This window comes from Squalius cephalus, assembly GCF_949319135.1.
Source record: "Squalius cephalus genome assembly, chromosome: 7".
NCBI lineage: Eukaryota > Metazoa > Chordata > Actinopteri > Cypriniformes > Leuciscidae > Squalius > Squalius cephalus.
The window spans coordinates 14565385-14591498 of record NC_137128.1 but is presented as its reverse complement, the minus strand read 5'-3'; the positions used below and the strand labels follow the sequence as shown (position 1 = coordinate 14591498).

The 26114-nt window shown below is 37.2% G+C and overlaps 2 protein-coding genes across 3 annotated transcripts in view; both read left to right on the top strand.

The window, feature by feature from the left end:
* The first annotated feature begins 1201 nt into the window (after positions 1-1201).
* Positions 1202-3188, top strand: LOC307162228 (5-beta-cholestane-3-alpha,7-alpha-diol 12-alpha-hydroxylase-like). The gene has a single exon (XM_079877437.1). It carries the CDS (start codon positions 1261-1263, stop codon positions 2791-2793), a length of 1533 nt encoding a protein of 510 aa, XP_079733563.1. The 5' UTR covers positions 1202-1260; the 3' UTR covers positions 2794-3188.
* A 1892-nt stretch (positions 3189-5080) lies between these two features.
* gjc2 (gap junction protein gamma 2) overlaps positions 5081-26114 on the top strand; it is a 310096-nt gene continuing 289062 nt past the window's right edge. For both annotated transcript variants that reach the window (XM_079877269.1, XM_079877271.1), the window contains exon 1: positions 5081-5174. The gene's annotated coding sequence lies outside the window, so the exon portion shown is untranslated. The remainder of the gene's footprint in view (positions 5175-26114) is intronic.

Genomic DNA, 26114 nt, shown 5'->3' with positions numbered 1-26114 from the left:
ATTTTCCAGAGGTTTTTTTTTTCCCAGACCAATTTACAAATAAGGAACATCACTTCGTACTCTTAAAACTGCCATTTTAGTATTTTAAGTATGGTTGGATCTTGATAAATTGCTCGTTGTGCTTGTTGTGTTCCTCAAATACGATTTGGATAAAAGCCTCTGACTAAACATGAATATATTGCAAACAAACAAACAAATAAATAAATAACATTTAACATTTTTAAGTTAGGTCGTTCTGAATGGTTGACATTACTGATGTTCAGGAAGATCTAAAATTACATAATAATATTTTATCTTCAATGGTTAACTAAACTCAGCATTTACAAAATACAATTAATAATATCAATATTTAAGGAAATTGGACCATATACATTTCACTAAACTGTACTGATTAATATGTCTGTTATTCTTCAGTGCTCTGTAAAGTAAAGTAAATGCAGGTATTGGTAGACATTTAGCAACAGGCAATGAATCAAGGTAACCTTTATTGCAACATCAAGGTTATATCTAACTACTGCAACAAAATATATCTTATCTCAGTGATAAGAACAGCCTTGATCCTTTCCCTTCTACATCATGACATATATCTGCAGACTGTGATGTAGAAGATAGACATTTGACTATAACAGTAGGCTAATCTGAATCCAGCATAAACTATTATTTGCTTCCTCCTAGCCATAGTGTGTGAATGATTAGTATTAAACTATTGAATTATTATTAGTTAATAGATTTATTAATGTTTTGTACTTACAATTTGATATTTAAAATCAAACCCCAGCTTTCTTTTCACATACTATTTGTTACTATATAACATTCATTTCAGAAAATAAATTATTAGATTTATAAATGATACATTTAGTACATCTGGACATGTAACAAGTGACAAATATCAAATGACATCACTTTGGTTGGGAAAATATATATATATTTTTCAATTAGGGAAGCCCTGATCCATTATGGCAATTTAATAATGTGATTCACCCAAAATGTCAAATTGTTTAAGTGAAATCTAAGCAAAATGTTGATAAACTGATCGCATAAATGATCTGAATAGTGTTCAACTTATGTTTTAAAATATAGCACAAAAAAAATAAAAAATAACACTGCATACACAAAAACAATCATTCCCTGCACTACAGAAATTCACAAGAAGTCATGTGATTTGGAATAACTGCAGGAGGTGGGGCCTACACACAGCTGCCAGGAAAGAGGAATTAAAAAGAGAGCATAGTGCAGCTACGAGAACGCCAAAAGAGGAACATGGGCAGCCTTTTTCAAATCCTGCTTGCACTTTTTATCTCTGTCATAGGAGCCCTCTACCTTTTGGGGTCTTTTCGCCGCAGGCGACCTGCAGAACCCCCTCTGGATAAGGGACCTATTCCCTGGCTTGGTCATGTTCTGGAATTCAGGAAGGACACAGCCAAATTCCTGCAGCGAATGAAAGAAAAACATGGAGATATTTTTACAGTGCAGCTGGGAGGCTTTTATTTCACTTTCATTACAGATCCACTTTCTTTTGGCTCAGTGGTGAAAGAGTCAAGAACAAAGCTGGACTTTACTAAATTTGCAGAACTACTAGTTGCAAGAGTATTTGGCTATCATTCCTTGGAAAATGAACACAAGTTTCTCCAGGCATCAAGTTCCAAGCACCTCATGGGAGATGGTCTGGTTGTCATGACTCAGGCTATGATGTGCAATCTTCAGAATTTGATGCTCCACAGCATTGGATCTGGGAATGACAAGCCATGGCAAGAAACTGGACTATTTGCTTACAGCTACAACATTGTCTTTCGCGCTGGCTATCTTGCGCTGTTTGGTAATGAGTCACACAAAAGTACAGGGACTTTGGAAAAAGCTAAGGAAATTGACCGGGAGCATTCGAATGAACTTTTCTGGGAATTCAGAAAATATGACCAGTTATTCCCGAATCTGGCTTATGGTGTCCTGGGACCCAGTGAGAAGATGGAGTCAGAGCGTTTGAAAAGGCTGTTCTGGAACACACTTTCAGTGCAGAAGATGAGATCTAGAGACAACATCAGCGGATGGGTACATGAACAGCAACAGGTGAGAGCTGACCAGGGCATGCAAGAGTTCATGCAGGATCGATACATGTTTCTGCTTCTGTGGGCATCTCAGGGAAACACAGGTCCTGCAGCATTCTGGCTACTCTTGTATCTGATGAAGCACCCTGAGGCTATGAACAGCATTAAGAATGAAGTTGAGCGGGTGCTCAGAGAAACAGGGCAGGAAGTAAAACAAGGTGGGCCACTAATTGACCTGACTAGGGATATGCTCCTCAAAACTCCCATTCTAGACAGTGCAGTGGAGGAGACCCTCCGTCTTACAGCTGCCCCTGTCCTTACAAGAGCTGTCATGCAGGATATGACCATCAACATGGCCAATGGACAAGAGTACAAGATCCGTGAGGGTGACAGAGTGGCGATTTTCCCCTACACAGCTGTTCAGGTAGACCCAGAAGTTTACCCAGATCCCTTCACCTTCAAGTATGACCGTTTTCTCACACCAGATGGAAGCAAAAAGACAAATTTCTACAAGGGAGGAAAGAAACTCAAGTATTACAACATGCCTTGGGGAGCAGGAACCACTATGTGTCCAGGAAGATTCTTCGCCACAAATGAGCTGAAGCAGTTTGTCTTTCTCATGTTGTCCTACTTTGAATTGGAGCTGAAAAATCCAAATGAAGAGATTCCAGGCATTGATATCAGACGATGGGGCTTTGGCTCCATGCAACCAACGAAAGACATCCAGTTTAGATACAGACTTCGATTTTAAAAAAATTCTAGTTATCATTATTCTATGATTTAATACACTGAAGCTTCAACAATACTTATTAACAGACAGTATTCCTTTATGAAAGCTGACTTTAAAACCGACATGCTGACATTTCCTCTGTATTTATATGGTGAGATTGCCGGAAAAGGTTAATTACAGTCCTAAATATCTGAGGTGTTGCTTTTGATATATCTCACAGCCTGAAAGTCTCAACAGTCCCATGTGCTTGCATTTACTCTGTGTTACACAAAGATTGTATATATGCAAGAACAAATGTCATACAACATACACAGGAACAAGATATTTTTGTGTATAATCATCTACTTAAAAAAACAAAAAAACAACAACAACATATTGTGATGATTGCCCATGTGCTATTTGTGAGAAAAACTATATATATATATATATATATATATATGAGGTGTATATCATATATAAAATAAAGACATTAAGCTACTTGTCTTTTCGTTGTTTGTTATTGACTATACTGAACTGATATTTATTTTAAATTGCCAATGTAAAATGCCCCATTTCTAAAAAAACTAAAAAAACTAATTTAGGGTCAACTTTATTTGCTTGACCTTTGCACCAAGGCACTTTATAATATATTTTTTATATACTATTGACATAGAAAAATGCCTGCTAAAACAAAGCATTGAATCTGTCTACTTCATTTAAGTTAAGGGACTATGGGCGGAAAATAGCACTTGTGCTACAACCTGGCACAATGGATCTCTCCTTGTTTTGATACAAGGTTAATGTTAACTTGTGCATTGTCCCTGTTTAAATAAAATGAATCTGATTTTACACATTTACACTATCTATCAGAGATCTAAGTTCTTATTTATTTGTTGGACTTATTATTGTTGTATGTACTGGAGTTATCACACCATATGTTAAGAGCTTAATCTTGTGCTTAAGCTTAAGCTTAAGCTTGAGTCAAAAGTTTACAATTACATTTATTTTCTCCAGTAGTGATTCTTGGTGGGACAAGTTTAGGAACAGTTTATAAAGTTCATAGCTCCAAAATTTTAATTATAACATAATTTACTCATGATGCATAAAATAATGAAAGTCCAATGTTGCTTTGGACCCCAATCACATCCGTTGCATAAAAGTAAAACATTTGTTAGTTATAATAGTTAAAATATCTGCCAGAAAATGTTTGGAATGACATGAGGGTGAGTAAATGATGACAGAATTTTCATTTTTGGAAAATATCCTTTTAAGGTATGTGTCTATACAGAAACTAAAATGTAACTATCCTGCGAAATCATTGAAGAAAAACGTATGACAATTAACCTTTAAAATCTCCCTTATAATTTGTCTGCAGATACAGGAAAAAAGTGCATAACTTAACTGCTATATATTTTTCTGTCTTCTGTTACAAATTTTCAAAAGATTATTTTAATTAACAAAATCTGCATTATCAAAGTGCTTATTTTAGGCCTAACATGCAAATTCACTGAATTAGACATACGTTTTACAAGGAACAAGTTTTACAAGTGTAACATGTTGTGTTAACATTCTTTCTGCCTTTTATGGGAGTGGAAGTCATTATGACCTCTCTTCTGTTTTGTTTTATTTAGTTTGTTTAGTAGGTATGAAGCATCAGATAAACAGGAAGGAACTATGAGTGTTGGGTCAGTTTATGCAGGCAGGCAGATAACTGGTGAGAAATCCAGAATAAACCAGCATGCATTCTGTGTTGGTTTATGTTGGTTAGTGCTGGTATAGTTTTTTTTTTTTTTTTACACACAAACTCTAAAAAGGAAAAAAAAAGACAAACGTCTCATATAGTTAATATGACTTATTCCAAGACTTTTGAAGTCATTATTCTTCAGAAGTTATTATTCTTCACTGCTGCATTTTTTCCAATCTCATTAATGTTTTTACTTGCTATGACACGTGCAAGTTTGTCATTACTGATTCTCCTTTTCAGGTTCATGAAAAGGTTATATGATATGACTATTATATTTCTCATTTTAAATAAGAAATGAAGATCACCCATTAGAAAAACATAACTGAACAATCTACTATAATTAGTGTTAAAATTAGTCCCCCTTTTAGGACTTAAACAAAAAAATCCATTGCCTTTAAAGGGCTGAAGACTGTAACTGAGATGATGGCTCTGTGACAGAATCATGTTGGAAACCACAATAAAAGAAACACAAACAGAAGGGAGAACAATGGATCTATTGGCTTGTGGTGTTGCTCCTGTGTGTCACTGCCTGTACTTGGTAGTGAATGGTTTTGAGGGAAAATGATCCATTGTGCCTCTTTTCGCCTTGTTGTGTAGATAGAGTCAAAGTTTGTGGGTTCGTGATCAATTCATAGTAATTTTACAAAGACTTAAGAAGATCTGCCATAACTATGGAGAGGTAGGTGATTTGCTTGTACTAAGGAAAAATACTATTGGAGGAGTACTTTTTTACATCTTATATACACTGCCGGTCAAAAGTTTTAGATCGGTAAGATTTTTAATGCTTTTAAAAGAAGTATCTTCTGCTCACCTAGGCTGCATTTATTTGATTAAAAAATACAAACAAAAAGTCATATTGTGAATTATATGATTTTAAACAGCTGTTTTCTATGTGAATATATAGTAAAGTGTAATTTATTCCTGTGATCAAAGCTAAATTTTCAGCATCATTACTCCAGTCTTCAGTGTCACATGATCCTTCAGAAATCATTCTAATATGATGATTTGAAGATCAAGAAACATTTATGATTATTATCAATGTTGAAAACAGTTTTTTACATTTTTATTTCATGATGCTATGATGAATAGAAAGTAAAATAAAACAGAATTTATCTGAAATGGAAAGCTTTTGTAACATCAAAAGTTTGGGGTCAGTAAGAATTTTAATTTTATTTTGGGGGAAATAAAGAAATAAAATAAATCAATACTTTTATTCATCAAGGATGAGTTAAATTGATCAAAAGTTACAGTAAAGACATTTATAATGTTAGAAAATATTTTTAAATAAATGCTGTTCTTCTGAACTTTCTATCCATCAAAGAATTTAGAAAAAAAAATTGTACACAACTGTTTTCAACATTGAAAATAATAATGAATGTTTTTTTGAGCATAAAATCAGCATATTAAAATGATTTCTGAAGGATTATGTGACACTGAAGACTGGAGTAATGATGCTGAAAATTCAGCTTTCATCTGAGGAATAAATTACATTTTAAAATATATTAAAATAGAAAACAGTCATTTTAAATTGTCATAATATTTCACAATATTAATGTTTTTTAATGCAGCCTTGGTGAGCAGAAAATACTTACATTTACATTTACATTTAGTCATTTAGCAGACGCTTTTATCCAAAGCGACTTACAAATTAGGACTAAATTAAGCGAGTCATCACGAAGAGGCAAAAACAACAACAACGCAAGGAGTGCTCAAAATACGAAGTTCAGGCATTATTCAGAGTAGCATAAGCCTGATAAGTGATGTTTCAAAGGGAAAGGAATTTTTTTATTTTTTTTTTCTAAGAGGTTAAGTGTTCACGGAATAGATTGGTTTTCAGCTGTCTTTTGAATGTTGTTAGGGATTCTGCGTTCCGGATGACGGTGGGGAGAGCGTTCCACCAGCATGGAACTGTGAATGAGAATGTTCTGGAAAGTGATTTCTGGAATGTTCTGGAAAGAGAATGTTCTGGAAAGTGATTTTTACTTCTTTTAAAAACATTAAAATCTTACCGATCTAAAACTTTTGACCAGTAGTGTGTATATATATATATTTATATATATATTTGTAACATTATTTAATATTTGTAGTGGTTAATTAAGTTTATGTTTTTATGTTTCCTTGTAAACTATTATCAAACAATCAGGGTAATTGGTTTCTTTTTATGCACAAAATAGAATAATTTGGATATCAGATTGATACACCTAGATTCATCCTATCTGGCAGGTCACAGCCTATCTTGCCAAACACATTTAAGTTGTAAGCAATGCACCAAGACTATTTTCATAGGGACTGAAAAAGACTAGCATGATTTAATACTCTATTCACACCTGGTTAATAGAAACTGCAATCTAACTATATTATTTGAAGGCATAAGAGGAGTCCATTACAACATTATTCAACTCTGTAGAAGATGGAAAAACATGCCTTTGGCAGGATTAATATAATTAACAAAAACTAAAACCATAAATTCTGTTACTGAAAATAAAATGTTAACAGACAATAAAACATTAAACAAAACATAAAACAGTATTTTATTTCAGCTAATTGGCAAGGCAACATTTCTCATTTTCATTTAGCATAACCCATCTAAAATACAGGACAGGTTAAGTCCTTAACTCATTTAAAAAAATCCTTAAATAAACAAACTGACAAAAACTTTAAAAGTAAAATAAAGGACGAAAATATAAAACTAAAAACTAATTCAAAATAAAAAGTTAATTTTTAAAATCGCTAAGGCACATTTCTCATGTGAATTTTCCAAAACTCTTTGCAGTTCTCCTAACCAACTTTCAACTTGGCACAGCAGTTATTTTCATATTCAAAATTCACTAAAACTACCAAAACAGGCCATACTGTCATGAATTACATCCAATGAAGACTATGATAATTGAAAGGTAACAAGTTTATAGGCAACTCAAAATAACAACTAACATGTGAGACAGCGTGCAACGCACAAACAGTGTGCACTTAAACAATAACCGACAGTGAACATAGAACAGAGAGGAACTTAAATACACTGAACAATGAAGACAAGGTGATAACAATGATCGCTAGCAGGTGGGGGTAATGGTGGAGTGAGTGCAGGTGTGAGCCGGAGAGGATGATGGGACACTCCAGGCTGGGACGAAGTGTTATCTCTGGAGCGGGCAGAGAGATGGCTGCTGGAGGTATTGATAGTCCTGGGGAGTCAGAGATCATGTTTTCGTTGTCCTCGATGACTCCCACAGTGAGGGAGGATGCGCACACCCGCAAGACGCAGATGACGAACTCAATGAAAGGAAGGTGATCCTCCCCCAACAGCAGCATCTGGCCGAGTATATCGTCCATCCCGCTCCAGAAATGCTGTTTTAGAGTTTCATCGTCCTAGTGCGCCTCATGATAGAGTTCGAGGTAATCGTCTACATAATCCTCCAGAAAGGATTATGTAGAACGGCCGTTCTGTGAAACGCAGTCCTCCTTGTTCATTTTGTAGGTCGGTTATTCTGTCATGAATTAGATCCAATGAAGGCGATGATAATTGAAAGGTAACAAGTTTGTTTAATAGGTAACTCAAAATAACAACCAACATGCGAGACAGCATGCACTTAACACAAACAATAGCTGACAGTGAACATCTTCTTCTTCTTCTTCTTCTTCTTCTTTGGGCTTATTGGCGGTTCACATTCTTAAAAAGAGCATTACCGCCATCTACTGTAGGTAATAGATCAGAGACAATATATCACAACTCCCATAACAATCAGGGCTCGTGCTTTCAATGTTGCTGCGTGTTCAGCTCCTCCATCTACAGCCAAAGTCCATCATATTCCTGAGAGGGATACTGATACTAAAAATACTAATAGCCTATCTATATTCTATAGATCAAATTTGTTCTACTTAAAAACTTTATTATTAACCTACCCCCTTCTACTGAGTTTAAAATCATCTTTAATGTTAATTGTTGATTATCTTTCATCTGAAATTCTTCAATTATGTTACTTCTTTCCTCAGAATATTTATTACACTTAATAAGTACATGCTCCACTGTTTCCCTGATTCCACACCATTCACATAATCCTGTAGGATGTTTTCCTATTATTTGCATTGTTGAATTAAGTCCTGTATGTCCCAGTCTTAATCTAGAAATAATACAGTCTTCCTTCCTTCTCCCACTTGAATTCCTTCCTCTACCTACCAATGGTTGTATTAAATGTAAATGCCTACCCTTTTTCTCATTATCCCAATACGATTGCCAATTTTTATTTATCTCCCTTTTAATTATTTATTTGATTTCTAATTTGCATATCTATAGTTTCCTTTGCCATAGACTGTTTTGCTAATTTATCTGCTGCTTCATTTCCAGACACTCCAGTATGTGCCGGAACCCATAAAAACTGAACTATCTTATTTTTTTGTTGCATCATGAACAATATCTGTAAGATTTCCAAAACAATATCCTGTCTAGTATCTGACTTTTGAGCTTCCAGGCACATCAAGGCTGAACTTGAATCTGAGCATATTAAAGTTTTACTTAGCCCAATTTCATTTATTTTATTAATTGCTACCATAATTGCTAGTAACTCTCCTGTAAACACAGATACATGATCTGATACTCTTTCCCCTCTTGCCACTTTCAATCTGGGAATGATATACGCTACCCCTACCTGTCCCTTCTGTGGATCCTTAGATGCATCTGTGAAAACCTGTATATATTTTTCATACTTAATACCAATATATTATTTTGTCATCTCTGCTTCCAACATCATCTGATCTTTATCTTGTCTTGATTCCAATAAGAATAGATCTACATTTGGTTGAGGTAAAATCCATAATGGTGTTGTTGGTAATATTACTGCTGGAATAACTCTATACTCATTTAATTTCATATCCTGAACTAAATCCTTAATAATCCAACCAAAACTGTTAACTTTCCCTTTCCCATATTCCCACCATGCTTCAAGTATACCTTTTGTTGGATGACTATCCTTCTGCCCTTTTAGGTTTACCCAGTATGCCAGTATCAATTGCTTCCTTCTTAAGTGAATTGGCATCTCCCCCATCTCCACCTGTAAAGCTGAAACAGGAGAGGAAGGATAAGCTCCACAACATATTATCAAAGCTCGTGATTGAATTCGTTCTAATTTTCCTAACTGTGACTTAGCTGCTGTTCCATATGCGATACAACCATAATCTAATACTGCTCTTATCATTGTCGAATAAATTGTTTTTAATGCAACTCTATCAGCTCCCCATTCTCGTCCTGAAATACACCTCATTACATTTAAAATCTTCTTACATTTATCCTCCATCTTATTTATGTGTACATTAGGGTGCATCAAAAAACACAATTCTTGAATTTTGATATGGCTGGGTGCTAAAAGTGTTCCAATATATGTAGAAACAACACATGCAAAATATTTTTCCAGTACATGATGATTTAGGGGTGCCACCGCACATCTGTTTTTGTTGGATAAAGTGGTCAACAGTGCTCAATGGTCACAATGGAGATCTGAGGTAAACAATACTATAGCTCAAGAAAACTGAGGTGATCTTTCTGTTTGAGATGATCTTTCTGTGTTGGGTATGTATTATTACACATTACTATCATATCTGTAGTTGTGTCTTTGTATACTTATTTATCATAAGTCATTTAAGTCATATTTATAGGTATTTGGTGCTCATTACATCTAGCTAACGTTAGCTAGCAACAGTTTGCTAACCACAGTTAGCTATCTATGTTAGCTAAGCTATTAAGCTTAACATCAACAGTATTCTAGAGTGGACAATGTCATATTCAGAGTATACAGTGGGGAGAACAAGTATTTGATACACTGCCGATTTTGCAGGTTTTCCTACTTACAAAGCATGTAGAGGTCTGTAATTTTTATCATAGATACACTTCAACTGTGAGAGACAGAATCTAAAAAAATCCAGAAAATCACATTGTATGATTTTTAAATAATTAATTTGCATTTTATTGCATGACATAAGTATTTGATCACCTACCAACCAGTAAGAATTCCGGCTCTCACAGACCTGTTAGTTTTTCTTTAAGAAGCCCTCCTGTTCTCCACTCATTACCTGTATTAACTGCACCTGTTTGAACTCGTTACCTGTATAAAAGACACCTGTCCACACACTCAATCAAACAGACTCCAACCTCTCCACAATGGCCAAGACCAGAGAGCTGTGTAAGGACATCAGGGATAAAATTGTAGACCTGCACAAGGCTGGGATGGGCTACAGGACAATAGGCAAGCAGCTTGGTGAGAAGGCAACAACCGTTGGCGCAATTATTAGAAAATGGAAGAAGTTCAAGATGACGGTCAATCTCCCTCGGTCTGGGGCACCATGCAAGATCTCACCTCGTGGGGCATCAATGATCATGAGGAAGGTGAGGGATCAGCCCAGAACTACACGGCAGGACCTGGTCAATGACCTGAAGAGAGCTGGGACCACAGTCTCAAAGAAAACCATTAGTAACACACTACGCCGTCATGGATTAAAATCCTGCAGCGCACGCAAGGTCCCCCTGCTCAAGCCAGCGCATGTCCAGGCCCGTCTGAAGTTTGTCAATGACCATCTGGATGATCCAGAGGAGGAATGGGAGAAGGTCATGTGGTCTGATGAGACAAAAATAGAGCTTTTTGGTCTAAACTCCACTCGCCGTGTTTGGAGGAAGAAGAAGGATGAGTACAACCCCAAGAACACCATCCCAACCGTGAAGCATGGAGGTGGAAACATCATTCTTTGGGGATGCTTTTCTGCAAAGGGGACAGGATGACTGCACCTGTATTGACTGATGACTGTATTGACGGGAGGATGGATGGGGCCATGTATCGCGAGATCTTGGCCAACAACCTCCTTCCCTCAGTAAGAGCATTGAAGATGGGTCGTGGCTAGGTCTTCCAGCATGACAACGACCCGAAACACACAGCCAGGGCAACTAAGGAGTGGCTCCGTAAGAAGCATCTCAAGGTCCTAGAGTGGCCTAGCCAGTTTCCAAACCTGAACCCAATAGAAAATCTTTGGAGGGAGCTGAAAGTCCATATTGCCCAGCGACAGCCCCGAAACCTGAAGGATCTGGAGAAGGTCTGTATGGAGGAGTGGGCCGAAATCCCTGCTGCAGTGTGTGCAAACCTGGTCAAGAACTACAGGAAACGTATGATCTCTGTAATTGCAAACAAAGGTTTCTGTACCAAAAATTAAGTTCTGCTTTTCTGATGTATTAAATACTTATGTCATGCAATAAAATGCAAATTAATTACTTAAAATCATACAATGTGATTTTCTGGATTTTTGTTTTAGATTCTGTCACTCACAGTTGAAGAGTACCTATGGTCAAAATTACAGACTTCTACATGCATTGTAAGTGGGAAAACCTGACAAATCTGCAGTGTATCAAATACTTGTTCTCCCCACTGTAGATGTCTCATGTGTATTGAGAGTAGCATTGTAGTTGTTACAGTAAATTAACAGGGTAAGGCCACGTGAAAATGTCCCATTGACCTCCATTCATTTTGTCTATAGGACAAATGAATGGAGAATCTTGAAAGTTGAATTCTGAGAAATGCCCAAGTTGCCCAAAGGGCAAACAAACAACTTTTACTTTGATAACCCTATAGAACATGTTACTGTATAAAAGTTCACTGTACTCAACATTTCCAGGTCAACCTTTTGGCAATTAGACTAAAAATTGCACATTTTTCGAAATTTTTGCTATTTCTTCCCCAATACATAACACAGGATACTCATATTCTCTTCGGATGCCACTCATCTTTTTAATCATACTCCACACTTCCTCAATTGGAGTATGTTTCCTAATTTCTTCACAATATGATCTCCAATACTCTTTCTTCACTTCCTTTATTGTTCTTCTAGTTTCTGCTTGAGCCTTTTTATATATTATCATGTTTTCCCAATTGTGAGTTTTCCTTAGAATTTTAAATGCTTTCCTTTTCCTTTTAACTGCTATTGCACAGTCCTCATTCCACCATGGGACTATTTTCCCCACCCTCTTTCCATTGCTTTTCGGAATGCATTCTCTAGCAGCATTCTGTATCACTGATATTAATTCTGTATATATTCTTTCAATTATTATTCTTTCATTCATCTTGATCATTTTCAATCCTTCCTCACATATTCTTTCGAATTTTTCCCAATCTGCTTTCTCATACTTCCACTTTCCTGTATTTCCTTTCTTTATCTTCCCTATCTCATTATTTACAATTGAACTTAATATTAGGAAATGATCACTACCCGCTGTACAATTTAATACCTATATGAGAAGAGGCTACAAGAGGCTACAATTTGCACGAGCTCACCAAAATTGGACAGTTGAAGACTGGAAAAATGTTGCCTGGTCTGATGAGTCTCGATTTCTGTTGAGACATTCAGATGGTAGAGTCAGAATTTGGCGTAAACAGAATGAGAACATGGATCCATCATGCCTTGTTACCACTGTGCAGGCTGGTGGTGGTGGTGTAATGGTGTGGGGGATGTTTTCTTGGCACACTTTAGGCCCCTTAGTGCCAATTGGGCATCGTTTAAATGCCACGGCCTACCTGAGCATTGTTTCTGACCATGTCCATCCCTTTATAACCACCATGTACCCATCCTCTGATGGCTACTTCCAGCAGGATAATGCACCATGTCACAAAGCTCGAATCATTTCAAATTGGTTTCTTGAACATGACAATGAGTTCACTGTACTAAAATGGCCCCCACAGTCACCAGATCTCAACCCTTTGGGATGTGGTGGAACGGGAGCTTCGTGCCCTGGATGTGCATCCCACAAATCTCCATCAACTGCAAGATGCTATCCTATCAATATGGGCCAACATTTCTAAAGAATGCTTTCAGCACCTTGTTGAATCAATGCCACGTAGAATTAAGGCAGTTCTGAAGGCGAAAGGGGGTCAAACACAGTATTAGTATGGTGTTCCTAATAATCCTTTAGGTGAGTGTACATGCCTCAAATAAACTCATTCTTCCATAACACTAGCAAAGGTTGTCACCCAACAAACACACATTGTCACTAATAAAACAATGATCTAAAAAAACACTAACAATGGGTAGCATTACACAACAACTTTTTTTGTAAAATTTATTGTAGAGATTGTAGAAAAAAACTGTAACATGAAAAAATGTATATAGCTGAACACCTACACAGTCTTTCAATTTTATTACCATCTATACAAAAAACAATTTGTACTGAAATGTAAACGGACTATGTATTTTGTACTGCAGGGAATTCTTAACAATATGAGCAATCATTTAGATCATTGTTTTATGAGTAATAATGTTTTGGGGATGACAACCTTTGCTAGTGTTATGTAAGTTGATTTGAGACATTTTGTGTTTTGTAGTGTTTTGGTAGTTTTAGCACATTTTGAATTTGAAATGACAGTTTTCACCAAACAAACACACTTTGTCAATCAAACAACATCCTAAAAAACACTAACAGGTAGCATTATATACAATGTTTTCTTTTGTAAAATGTCTTTACAAAACATAAATGACTGCAGTGAATTCATTATTGTATGGTCCATGTTTAAATTACAGTACAAAATTATTCCTAATTCCCCCCCCCCCCTTTTATAATGACATTTGAAAGACTAACAGCTGTGTAGTTGTTCAACTATATCTAATTGTTTTGATAATACAACATTTTTTAGATGTGGAATTCATTTCAATATGGTATTACTGTAGAAATGTAGCAAATTGCTGTCTTATTCATTGTTGTATTGTATTGGGATTTGAACTTAAGTTTAACAGTTTTGAAAAAGAGTATGTAAACATGTGCAGATCACCCTGTAGGGTTCACAGAGTTCCCTTTCAAAGGGAACTCGCACTGCGTTCTGAGACACTTTGGGGAACGTCTCAGTGTGACTGACGACTGAAGCACTGTACAATCACGGCAATTGTATTGGTCAGCGACAGCTATGACATCACTTCTAGTGCGACCAGGATTTACATTTACAAGTTAAGTGAGTCATCGTGAAGAGGCAAAAACAACGCAAAAAGTGCTCAAAATACAAAGTTCAGGCATTGTTTAGAGTAGCATAAGCCCGATAAGGGAGGATTAAAGGAAATATTTTTTAGGGCCCAAGCCCTGAAAGGGCGAATGCCCTATTGTTTTCGGTAGGATTATTATTAGGGCCCAAGCCCTGAAAGGGCGAAGGCCCTATTGTTTTCGGTAGGATTATTTATTATTAGGGCCCAAGCCCTGAAAGGGCGAAGGCCCTATTGTTTTCGGTAGGATTATTATTAGGGCCCAAGCCCTGAAAGGGCGAAGGCCCTATTGTTTTCGGTAGGATTATTAGGGCCCAAGCCCTTAAAGGGCGAAGGCCCTATTGTTTCCGTAAGGATTATTTTTTTTCTTTTTCTTCATTATTTTTTTTTGTGCCTTTTTGCCACTTTTGGGGCCCTTAACATGCTCAAAAACTCTTGAAATTTTGCACACACGTCAGAACCTGCGGCCATCAGGGCCGGGCTGAAGCTGGTCGTGAAAACTGGGCGTGGCAGGGGGGCTCGACAGCGCCCCCTGGAATGGGGTCCGAAAACTTGGTCCATAAATCAAACACGCTTGCATGTATTAATATGAAACTCAGTACACATATAGATCTCATCGGGCCGAACAACTTTCGTGCTCTAAGTTTTACAAAAGCCCAACAGGAAGTCGGTTATTATACGTTGTTTGGAAAACGCATACAATGGAATGTGAAATACTCCTCCTAGGGATTTCATCCGATCGCCACCAAACTCGGTGAGAATAAAGTCAAGACATTGAGGATGAATTCTTGCGAACGGATTTTTGATATCTCGAACGGTTTGGCCGTGGCGAGGAAATGAATTTATGGCGAATAATGGGACACAGGAAGTGTGTTATAACTTCTGCATACATTAACTGATCTTGATGAAACTTCAGCAGTGTGTTCGTTGTAAGAGGCCGATCACATGGATGTGACTATTGTGAGTCAAAGTTATAGCGCCACCAACTGGCAGCAGGAAGTGTGTCACTTTCAAAATGCTTTGAAATCACCCTCTTATTTTTACCCGATTTGCTTCAACCTTTATGTGTATAATGTAGACACACGGCAGATGTAGACCTGTGAAAGGATTTTTCATATCTTTAATACTGTTGCCGTGGCAACGCTTCAAACTTTAATATTCTTTTTTGATGCTTTTGAGACTCTTAACATACTTGAAATTGCATGAAACTCAACAGACACATTACATTTATTAGCCAGTAGACATGTGCAAAGTTTCAGAAACGGGCGTGGTGGAATGGCTCAGTAGCGCCACCTTTAGTCAAAAATGGGGGCTTAGTTTTTCCTAGAATCACAAAACTTGGTATGTATATTGTTCTCATCAAGCCGGAAAACTTTCTAATTTACAGTCATATTCTCAGACCAAGAGGAAGTCAGATATTTTGGTTTGAATGTGATTTTTTGGGAGAATTTTCTCTCTCTCTCTCTCTGACTCTGTGTGTGTGAGGGGTGGGAGGGATTTGTCTGTTGGGTGAGATTTGCTTTTTTGTTTTTCAAGGTTTCAGGGGCTTTTGGGGCCCTTAACGTGCTCAAAAACTCTTGAAACTTTGCACACAGGTCAGAACCAACGCCCATCAGGGCCGGGCTGAAGCTGGTACCCGGACGTGGCAGGGGGGCTCGACAGCGCCCCCTGGAACGGGATCCGAACACGTGTCCATAAATCAAACACACTTGCATGTAATAATATGAAACTCGGTACACACATAGATCTCCTCAGGCCGAACAACTTTCGTGCTCTAAGTTTTACGCCAGCTCAACAGGAAGTCTGCTATTTAGTGTTTGGAAACGCATGCTGTTGAATTTAATGTACTCCTCCTAGGAAATTCATCGATTCGCCTCCAAACTTGGTCAGCATGAAGTCAAGACATTGAGGATGCTAAATTGCGGACGGATTTTGAATATCTCGAACGGTTTGGCCGTGGCGTGGAAACGAATTTATGGCGAAAAAATGAAACAGGAAGTGTGTTATAACTTCAGCATACATTAACTGATCTTGATGAAACTTCACCAGTGTGTTCGTTGTAAGAGGCCGATCACATGGATGTGACTATTGTGAGTCAAAGTTATAGCGCCACCAACTGGCAGCAGGAAGTGTGTCACTTTCAACATGCTTTTTAAAAAAGTGGGGGGGTTAGTTTTAACTAGAGTAAAAAAAAATAGTTTGTATATTGTTCTCATCAAGCCGGACAACTTTCTAATTTACATTCATTAGCTCCTCCCATCAGGAAGTGAGATATTTTCATGTGAATGTGGATTTTTTTGCAAAATCAGCCTCTGAATTTTTAGCCACTCCTCTTAAACTATTTATTTTATTCCCACCAAACTTTTTCAACATGATGAAAATACATTAAAGATGCTAAATTGTGAACGGATATTGAATATCTCTAACGGTTTTGCTATGGCGAGGGATTAAATTAATGTCAAAAAGGAAGCAGGAAACATCTCATAACTTCTAAAAATGTAATTATACACCATTTATTTTTATATAAAATTATACAAATATTAGAACTAAACCTATTTTATTCTTTTTTTGCAATTCAAGAAGTATGAAAAAGTTAAAAACAGGCTATTTAGTGCTATTTGGTTCAACAAAAAAGCAAACATAGGGCTATACTGCCCTCTTGTGTCCAAAAGGATATCCAAATAGTATATAAAACGTTTTACTAGGTAGGCCTATTGTATTTAAATATAAATTTATTAGGTATATGACGGTGAGGATATTGTCCCATTGGTTAATCGATGTGTGACACGAGCGGGTGCTTTTAAATCGCTAATATAAAAGTGAAAGTAAAGACGTCCGCACAGACATTGATAATGGTGCACACACGTTGGAAAGAAAGATACTTTTAAACATAACACTAAACCGCCATTAGGTGTCGCCAGGCGACCGTCTTAATAAGCGAGTCATTAATTCATTCGTTCAAACGATTCGTTCGAATGACTGAGTCATTCATGATTGAGACAGATGTTTATGGATTGGTCATTGAATCTTTGAGTCAACCGATTCATTCAAAATGCTGAATCATTCAGAAATGAGAAAACAAGTTGCTGTGAGATGTGCGATGGTTCTGCTGTGATCTTGGTTTAACTATTTTTGCTGCTGAAACAGAACAAAAACAGTCAATATTGCATCTTAAATGTAAGTGACTTAATTGTAACTGTTTATTAACCTGTTGATGAAATCAACGTCGCAGTTTCAATCGTGATTGTATTCAGGAAACACAGCCTACTCATCAAGTGAGGTTGCTCTTATCATGTTATAAAATATATAAAAACTCCATATTTGTAATTTTTATAGTCAGTATGTTGTTAACTGGGTTTCTTTTTTGTGTGCTGCGCTCAGTTGTTTACGTTTCTCCTGGAGAAGCTGCACGAGCCTCAGCAGCGCAACCTTGTTACCATTGATCAGTAATACATTTATTATCAACTGTTGATTGCAACTTAAAATTAATGTAATATAATTAGAATAATCTCTCGTTTTAGTGATTCCCAAGTAATTTTTTTGTCATTGACGTTCTAATCAGGCTACTATGGTTGGGCAAGCTAAACTCTCTTTCAGGTAGGCGGCCTATACTAGGTATGTGACAGTGAGAATATAAGCACCGGTTAATCGACGTGTGACACCCATAGACTGTAAAAAAATAGGTGACACCGCTGGGGGCTTTTGAATCGCTAACTTAAAAACGAAAGTAAAATATGTTCGTCCGCACTGACATTGATTATGGTTGGGAGCAGAGCGAGCATTTTCAATTAATTCCTATGGAAGTAGGAATGAATGCCCGTGCAGCCGTGAGCATTTTATTTCAATTTTAAAGTTAGCACCATAAAGTATATTTTTATGTCTCCACTGTTCAATCACGCCCACGCCACACACACACACACACACACACTCCAGCATTGCAATCTTGACATCGCAGCCTGTTCATTATAGCCCTAATAAAATATAATTATAAAATAGTCAACCTAACGTATTAAAATTACACTGCTCTGTTTAAGTAGTTAGTAGTACAATTTGTACCATTTTTTTGTGAAGTGACAAGACAGAGAATATTACTTGTCTGATATATATATAATGTATATATCTTTTGTTATATATATATATATGTATATATGTATATATATATATATAAATATAGCTGCGAGCAGCGATGGAGGGCCCAAGCCGGCAGCACCGCCACCCTGCGGTCTTTAGTGTAACTAAAGGCACCAGGGTGGCGGTGCCACCGGCTTGGGCCCGCAATCGCTGCTCGCAGCTATATTTATTATTATTATTATTAGGGCCCAAGCCCTGAAAGGGCGAAGGCCCTATTGTTTTCGGTAGGATTATTATTAGGGCCCAAGCCCTGAAAGGGCGCAGAGCCCTATTGTTTTCGTAAGGATTATTATTAGGGCCCAAGCCCTGAAAGGGCGAAGGCCCTATTGTTTTCGGTAGGATTATTGTTTATTAGGGCCCAAGCCCTGAAAGGGCGAAGGCCCTATTGTTTTCGGTAGGATTATTAGGGCCCAAGCCCTGAAAGGGCGAAGGCCCTATTGTTTCCGGTAGGATTATTTATTATTATTATTATTATTATTTTGTCAACCTTTCGGGCACTTTTGGGGTCCTTAACATGCTCAAAAACTCTTGAAATTTTGCACACACGTCAGAACCCGCGGCCATCAGGGCCGGACTGAAGCTGGTACCCGGGCGTGGCAGGGGGGCTCGACAGCGCCCCCTGGAACGGGATCCGAACACTTGTCCATAAATCAGACACGCTTGCATGTAATAATATGAAACTCGGTACACATATAGAACTCATCGGGCCGAACAACTTTCGTGCTCTAAGTTTTACGCCAGCCCAACAGGAAGTCGGCTATTTAGGGTTGTTTGGAAACGCATGCTGTGGAATTTAAAGTACTCCTCCTAGGGAATTCATCGATTCGCCTCCAAACTCAGTGTGCATGAAGTCAAGACATTGAGGATGCTAAATTGCGGACGGATTTTTGATATCTCGAACGGTTTGGCCGTGGCGAGGAAACGAATTTATGGCGAAAAAATGAAACAGGAAGTGTGTTATAACTTCTGCATACATTAACTGATCTTGATGAAACTTCAGCAGTGTGTTCGTTGTAAGAGGTCGATCGCACAGATGTGACTATTGTGAGTCAAAGTTATAGCGCCACCAACAGGCAGCAGGAAGTACATCACTATTAAAATGCTTTGAAATCACTGTCTTATTTTTACCAGATTTGCTTCAAACTTTATGTGTACAATGTAGACACACGGCAGATGTAAACCTGTGAAAGGATTATTGATATCTTAGATACTGTTGCCGTGGCAACGCATCAAACTTTAATATTCTTTTTTTATGCTTTTGAGACTCTTAACATACTTGAAATTGCATGAAACTCGACAGACACATCACATTTATTATCCAGTAGACATGTGCAAAGTTTCAGAAACGGGCGTGGTGAGGGGCTCAGTAGCGCCACCTTTAGTCATAAGTGGGGGTGTTAGTTTTATCAACAGCAACAAAACTTGGTATGTGTATTGTTCTCATCAAGACGGACAACTTTCTAATTTACATGAACCATCTCTGACCAACAGGAAGAGAGATATTTTGGTTTGAATGTGGATTTTCTGAAGAATTTTCTCTCCCTCTCTGTGTCTGTGTGTGTGTGAGGGGAGGGGGGGATTTGACTATTGCTTTTATATTGTTAATCAAGGTTTCAGGGGCTTTTGGGGTCCTTAACGTGCTCAAAAACTCTTGAAACTTTGCACACAGGTCAGAACCCACGGCCATCAGGGCCGGGCTGAAGCTGGGACCCGGGCGTGGCAGGGGGGCTCAACAGCGCCCCCTTGAACGGGGTTCTAAAACTTGATCCATATATCAAACACGCTCGCATGAATTAATATGAAACTCGGTACACATATAGATCTCATCGGGCCGAACAACTTTACCCCGGTCAAGTTTTACGCCAGCCCAACAGGAAGTCGGCTATTATGGGTTGTTTGGAAAACGCTTGCTGTGGAATGTGAAATACTCCTCCTAGAAAATTCACCGTGCCCCCTTCAAACTCGGTGTGGATGTAGTCAAGACATTGAGGATGCTAAATTGCGGACGGATTTTTGATATCTCGAACGGTTTGGCTGTGGCGAGGAATCGAATTTATGGCGAGAAAAGAGAAACACGGAAGTGGAATAACTTCTGCATACATTAACTGATCTTGATGAAACTTCAGCAGTGTGTTCGTGGTAAGAGGCCGATCAGATGGATGTAGCTATTGTGAGTCAAAGTTATAGCGCCACCAACTGGCAGCAGGAAGTGTGTCACTTTCAACATGCTTTTGACAAAAGTGGGGGGGTTAGTTTTAACTACAGTAAAGAAAAAATAGTTTGTATATTGTTCTCATCAAGCCGGACAACTTTCTAATTTACATTCAATAGCTCTGGCCATCAGGAAGTCAGATATTTTGGTCTGAATGTGGATTTTTTTGCAAAATCAGCCTCTGAATTTTTAGCCACTCCTCTTAAACTATTTATTTTATTCGTACCAAACTTTTTCAACATGATGAAACTACATTAAATATGCTAAATTGTGAATGGATAATAAATATCTCAAACGGTTTTGCTATGGCGAGGGATTAAATAATGTCCAAAAAGGAAACACTAAAAATCTTCTAAAAATGTAATTATATACCATTTATTTCTATATAAAAGAATACAAATATCACAACTAAACCCATTTTATTCTGTTTTTGCAATTCAAGAAGAATGAAAAAGTTAAAACAGGCTATTTAGTGCTATTTGGTTCAACAAAAAAGCAAACATAGGGCTATACTGCCCTCTTGTGTCCAAAAGGACATCAAAATAGTATATAAAACTTTTTACCAGGTAGGCCAATATTGTATTTAAATATACATGTATTAGGTATGTGTCTGAGGATATTTTCCCACCGGTTAATCGACGTGTGACACGAGTGGGTGCTTTTAAATCGCTAATATAATAGTGTAAGAAAAATAATGATAATGTTGCACACACAAATCACACACATGTGGGAAAGAATGATGCTTTTAAACAACACTAAACCGCCATTAGGTGTCGCCAGGCATCCATCTTAATAAGCGAGTCATTGATTCATTCGTTCAAACGATTCGTTCGAATGAGTCGATCATGATTAAGACAGATGTTTATGGATTGATCATTCAATCTTTGAGTCAACCGATTCGTTAAAAATGCTGAATCGTTCAGTTATGAGAAAACACGTGATGCGTGATGGTTCTGCCGTGATCTTTGTTTAACTATTTTCGCTGCTGAAACAGAACAAAAACAGTCAACATTGCATCTAAAATGTAAGTGACTTAATTGTAACTGTTTATTAACCTGTTGTATGAAATCTAGGGGTGGGAGAAAAAATTTATTCTTAGATGCATCGCGATGCGGACGTGGACGATTCTGAATCGATTTACAAATGTCAAAAAATCGATTCTCTAAAAAAAATATTTTCTAATAACGTAATATTGACGGAAGGCAAAAGGCGGAACTCTAAGCGGACGTGCGTGCAGTCTGTGGTGCGCACATAACAGAGAAGTTTCTTCTGCTCACCAAGGCTGCATTTATTTGATTAAAAATACAAACAAAAACAGTAATATTGTAAAATATTATTCCAATTTAAAACAGCTGCTTTCTATTTTAATATATTTTAAAGCTGAGTTTTCAGCATCATTACTCCAGTCGTCACTGTCACAAGATCCTTCAGAAATAATTCTAATATGATGATTGATACTCAAGAAACATTCATTATTATTTTAAATGTCGAAAACAGTTGTGTACAGTCTTTGATGAATAGAAAGTTCAAAAGAACAGCATTTATCTGAAATCTAAAGCTTTTGTAACGTTAAACACTACCGCTCAAAAGTTTTGGGTTAGTAATAATTAAAATTTAATTTTTTGGGGAAATAAATAAAATAAATCAGTACTTTTATTTATGAAGGATGAGTTAAACTGATCAACAGTTACAGTAAAGACATTTATAATGTTAAAAATATATATATTTGAAATATATGCTGTTCTTTTGAACTTTACATTCATCAAAGCATTTTGAAAAAAAAAAAAAATCTGTACACAACTGTTTTCAACATTGAAAATAATAATGAATATTTATTGAGCATCAATCATCATATTAGTATGATTTCTGAAGGATCATGTGACACTGAAGACTGGAGTAATGATGCTGAAAACTCAACTTTGATCACAGAAATGAATTACTATGTAAAATATTTAAAAATTGAAAACAGCTGTTTTAAATTGGAATAATATTTCACAATATTACTGTTTTTGTTTGTATTTTTAATCAATAAATGCAGCCTTGGTGAGCAGAAGAGACTTCTCCTAAAAACATTAAAAATCTTACTGACCCCAAACTTTTGAACAATAATATATATATATATATATATATATATATATATATATATATATATATATATATATATATATATATATATATATATATACATATATATGAATTTGTGTGTACGTATGTATGTATGTATGTATATATATATATATATATATATATATATATATATATATATAAATATAGCTGCGAGCAGCGATGGAGGGCCAAAGCCGGCGGTACCGCCACCCGGTGCCTTTAGGTAACTAAAGGCACCGGGGTTGCGGTGCCACCGGCTTGGGCCCGTAATCGCTGCTCGCAGCTATATTTTATTATTATTATTATTATTATTCTTATTTTTCTGTCAACCTTTCGGGCACTTTTGAGACCCTTAACGTGCTCGAAAACTCTTGAAACTTTGCACACGGGTCAGAACCCGTGGCCATCAGGGCTGGGCTGAAGCTGGTACCCGGGCGTGGCAGGGTGGCTCGACAGCGCCCCCTTGAACGGGGTCCGAAAACTTGGTCCATAAATCAGACACGCTTGCATGTAATAATATGAAACTCGGTACACATATAGATCTCATCGGGTCGAACAACTTTCGTACTTTTACTTTTTACGCCAGCCCAACAGGAAGTCGGCTATTATGGGTTGTTTTGAAACGCATGCTGTGGAATTTAATGTACTCCTCCTAGAGAATTCATCCAATCGCCTCCAAACTCGGTCAGCATGAAGTCAAGACATTGAGGATGCTAAATTGCGGACGGATTTTTGATATCTCGAACGGTTTGGCCGTGGCAAGGAAACGAATTTATGGCGAATAAGGGACACAGGAAGTGTGTTATAACTTCAGCATACATTATCTGATCTTGATGAAACTTCAGCAGTGTGTTCGTTTTCAGAGGCCGAACACAAGGATGTGATTATTGTGAGTCAAAGTTATAGCGCCACCAACTGGCAGCAGGAAGTGTGTCACTTTCAAAATGCTTTGAAATCACTCTCTTATTTTTACCTGATTTGCTTCAAACTTTATGTGTATGATGTAGACACACGGCAGATGTAGACCTGTGAAAGGATTATTGATATCTTAGATACTGTTGCCATGGCAACGCATCAAACTTTAATATTCTTTTTTGATGCTTTTGAGACTCTTAACATACTTGAAATTGCATGAAACTCGACAGACACATCACACTTATTATCCAGTAGACATGGGCAAAGTTTCAGAAACGGGCATGGTGAGGGGCTCAGTAGCGCCACCTTTAGTCAAAAATGGGGGCTTAGTTTTACCTAGAATCACAAAACTTGGTATGTATATTGTTCTTATCGAGCCGGACAACTTTCTAATTTACACTTATTAGCTCAAAGCAACAGAAAGTCAGATATTTTGGTTTGAATGTGATTTTTTGGAGAAATTTCTCTCTCTCTCTGTCTCTGAGTGTGTGAGGGGTGGGGGTGATTTGTCAGTTGAGTGAGATTTACTTTTTCATTTGTTTTTCAAGGTTTCTGGGGCTTTTGGGTCCCTAAACGTGCTCGAAAACTCTTGAAACTTTGCACACAGGTCAGAACCCGCGGCCATCAGGGCGGGGCTGAATCTGGTAGCCGGGCGTGGCAGGGGGGCTCAACAGCGCCCCCTTGAACGGGGTTCTAAAACTTGGTCCATATATCAAACACGCTTGCATGAATTAATTTGAAACTCGGTACACATATAGATCTCATCGGGCCGAACAACTTTCGTGCTCTAAGTTTTACGCCAGCCCAACAGGAAGTCGGCTATTTAGGGTTGTTTGGAAACGCTTGCTGTGGAATTTAATGTACTCCTCCTAGGAAATACATTGATTCGCCTCCAAACTCGGTCAGCGTGAAGTCAAGACATTGATGATGCTAAATTGCGGACGGATTTTTGATATCTCGAACGGTTTGGCTGTGGCGAGGAAACGAATTAATGGCGAGAAAAGAGAAAAACGAAGTGTTATAACTAATGCATACATTAACTGATCTTGATGAAACTTCAGCAGTTTGTTCATGGTAAGAGGCCGATCAGATGGATGTAACTATTGTGTGTCAAAGTTATAGCGCCACCAACTGGCAGCAGGAAATGTGTCACTTTCAAAATGCTTTTGACAAAAGTTGGGGGGGTTGTTTTACCTACAGTAGCACAACTCAGTACGTATGTTGATCTCATCGACCCGGACAACTTTCTAATTTAAAGTCATTAGCTCCGACCATCAGGAAGTCAGATATTTTGGTTTGAATGTGGATTTTTTGCAAAATCAGCCTCCAAAAGGCACTAAAAGCCTCAAATCTTCTAAAAATGTAATTTTATACCATTTATTTCTATATAAAAGTATACAAATATCACAACTAAACCTATTTTATTCTGTTTTTAAAAAGAATTTTATTCTAATTTTATTCTAAATTTTAAAACAGTAAAGTAAAAAAAAAATTCAAGTCATACATAGGGCTATACTGCCCTCTTGTGTCCAAAAGGACATCAAAATAATATATAAAACTTTTTACCAGCTAGGCCAATAATGTATTTAAATATACATTTATTAGGTATGTGTCTGAGGATATTTTCCCACCGGTTAATCGACGTGTGTGACACGAGCGGGTGCTTTTGTATCGCTAATATAAAAGTGAAAGAAAAATACGGACGTCCGCACGGACATTTATGATGGTGCACACACAAATCACACACACGTTGGAAAGAATTATGCTTTTAAACAACACTAAACCGCCATTAGATGTCGCCAAGTGACCGTCTTAATGAGCGAGTCATTGATTCATTCGTTCAAATGATTCGTAATCCATAACATACAGATCCATAAACATGGATCCATAAACATCCAATCCATAAACATAAACAGATGTTTATGGATTGGTCATTCAATCTTTGAGTCAACCAATTCGTTCAAAATGCTGAATCATTCAGTTATGAGAAAACACGTTCCTGTGAGATGCGTTCTTCTGTGATCTTTGTTTAACTATTTCCGCTGCTGAAACAGAACAAAAACAGTCAATATTGCATCTAAAATGTAAATGACTTCATTTTAACTGTTAATAACCTGTTGTATGAAATCAATGTCACAGTTTCAATAGTGATTGTATTCAGGAAAAGTTAGGTACGGAGAGCGAGCGATTTCAACGAAATCAGAACTAAACCCATTTTATTCTTTTATTATTATTATTATTCAATTTAAGAATTATGTTTGAGTT

Coding starts and splice junctions, on each gene's coding strand:
- LOC307162228 (XM_079877437.1), top strand. CDS start 1,261: ATGGGCAGCCTTTTTCAAATCCTGCTTGCACTTTTTATCTCTGTCATA.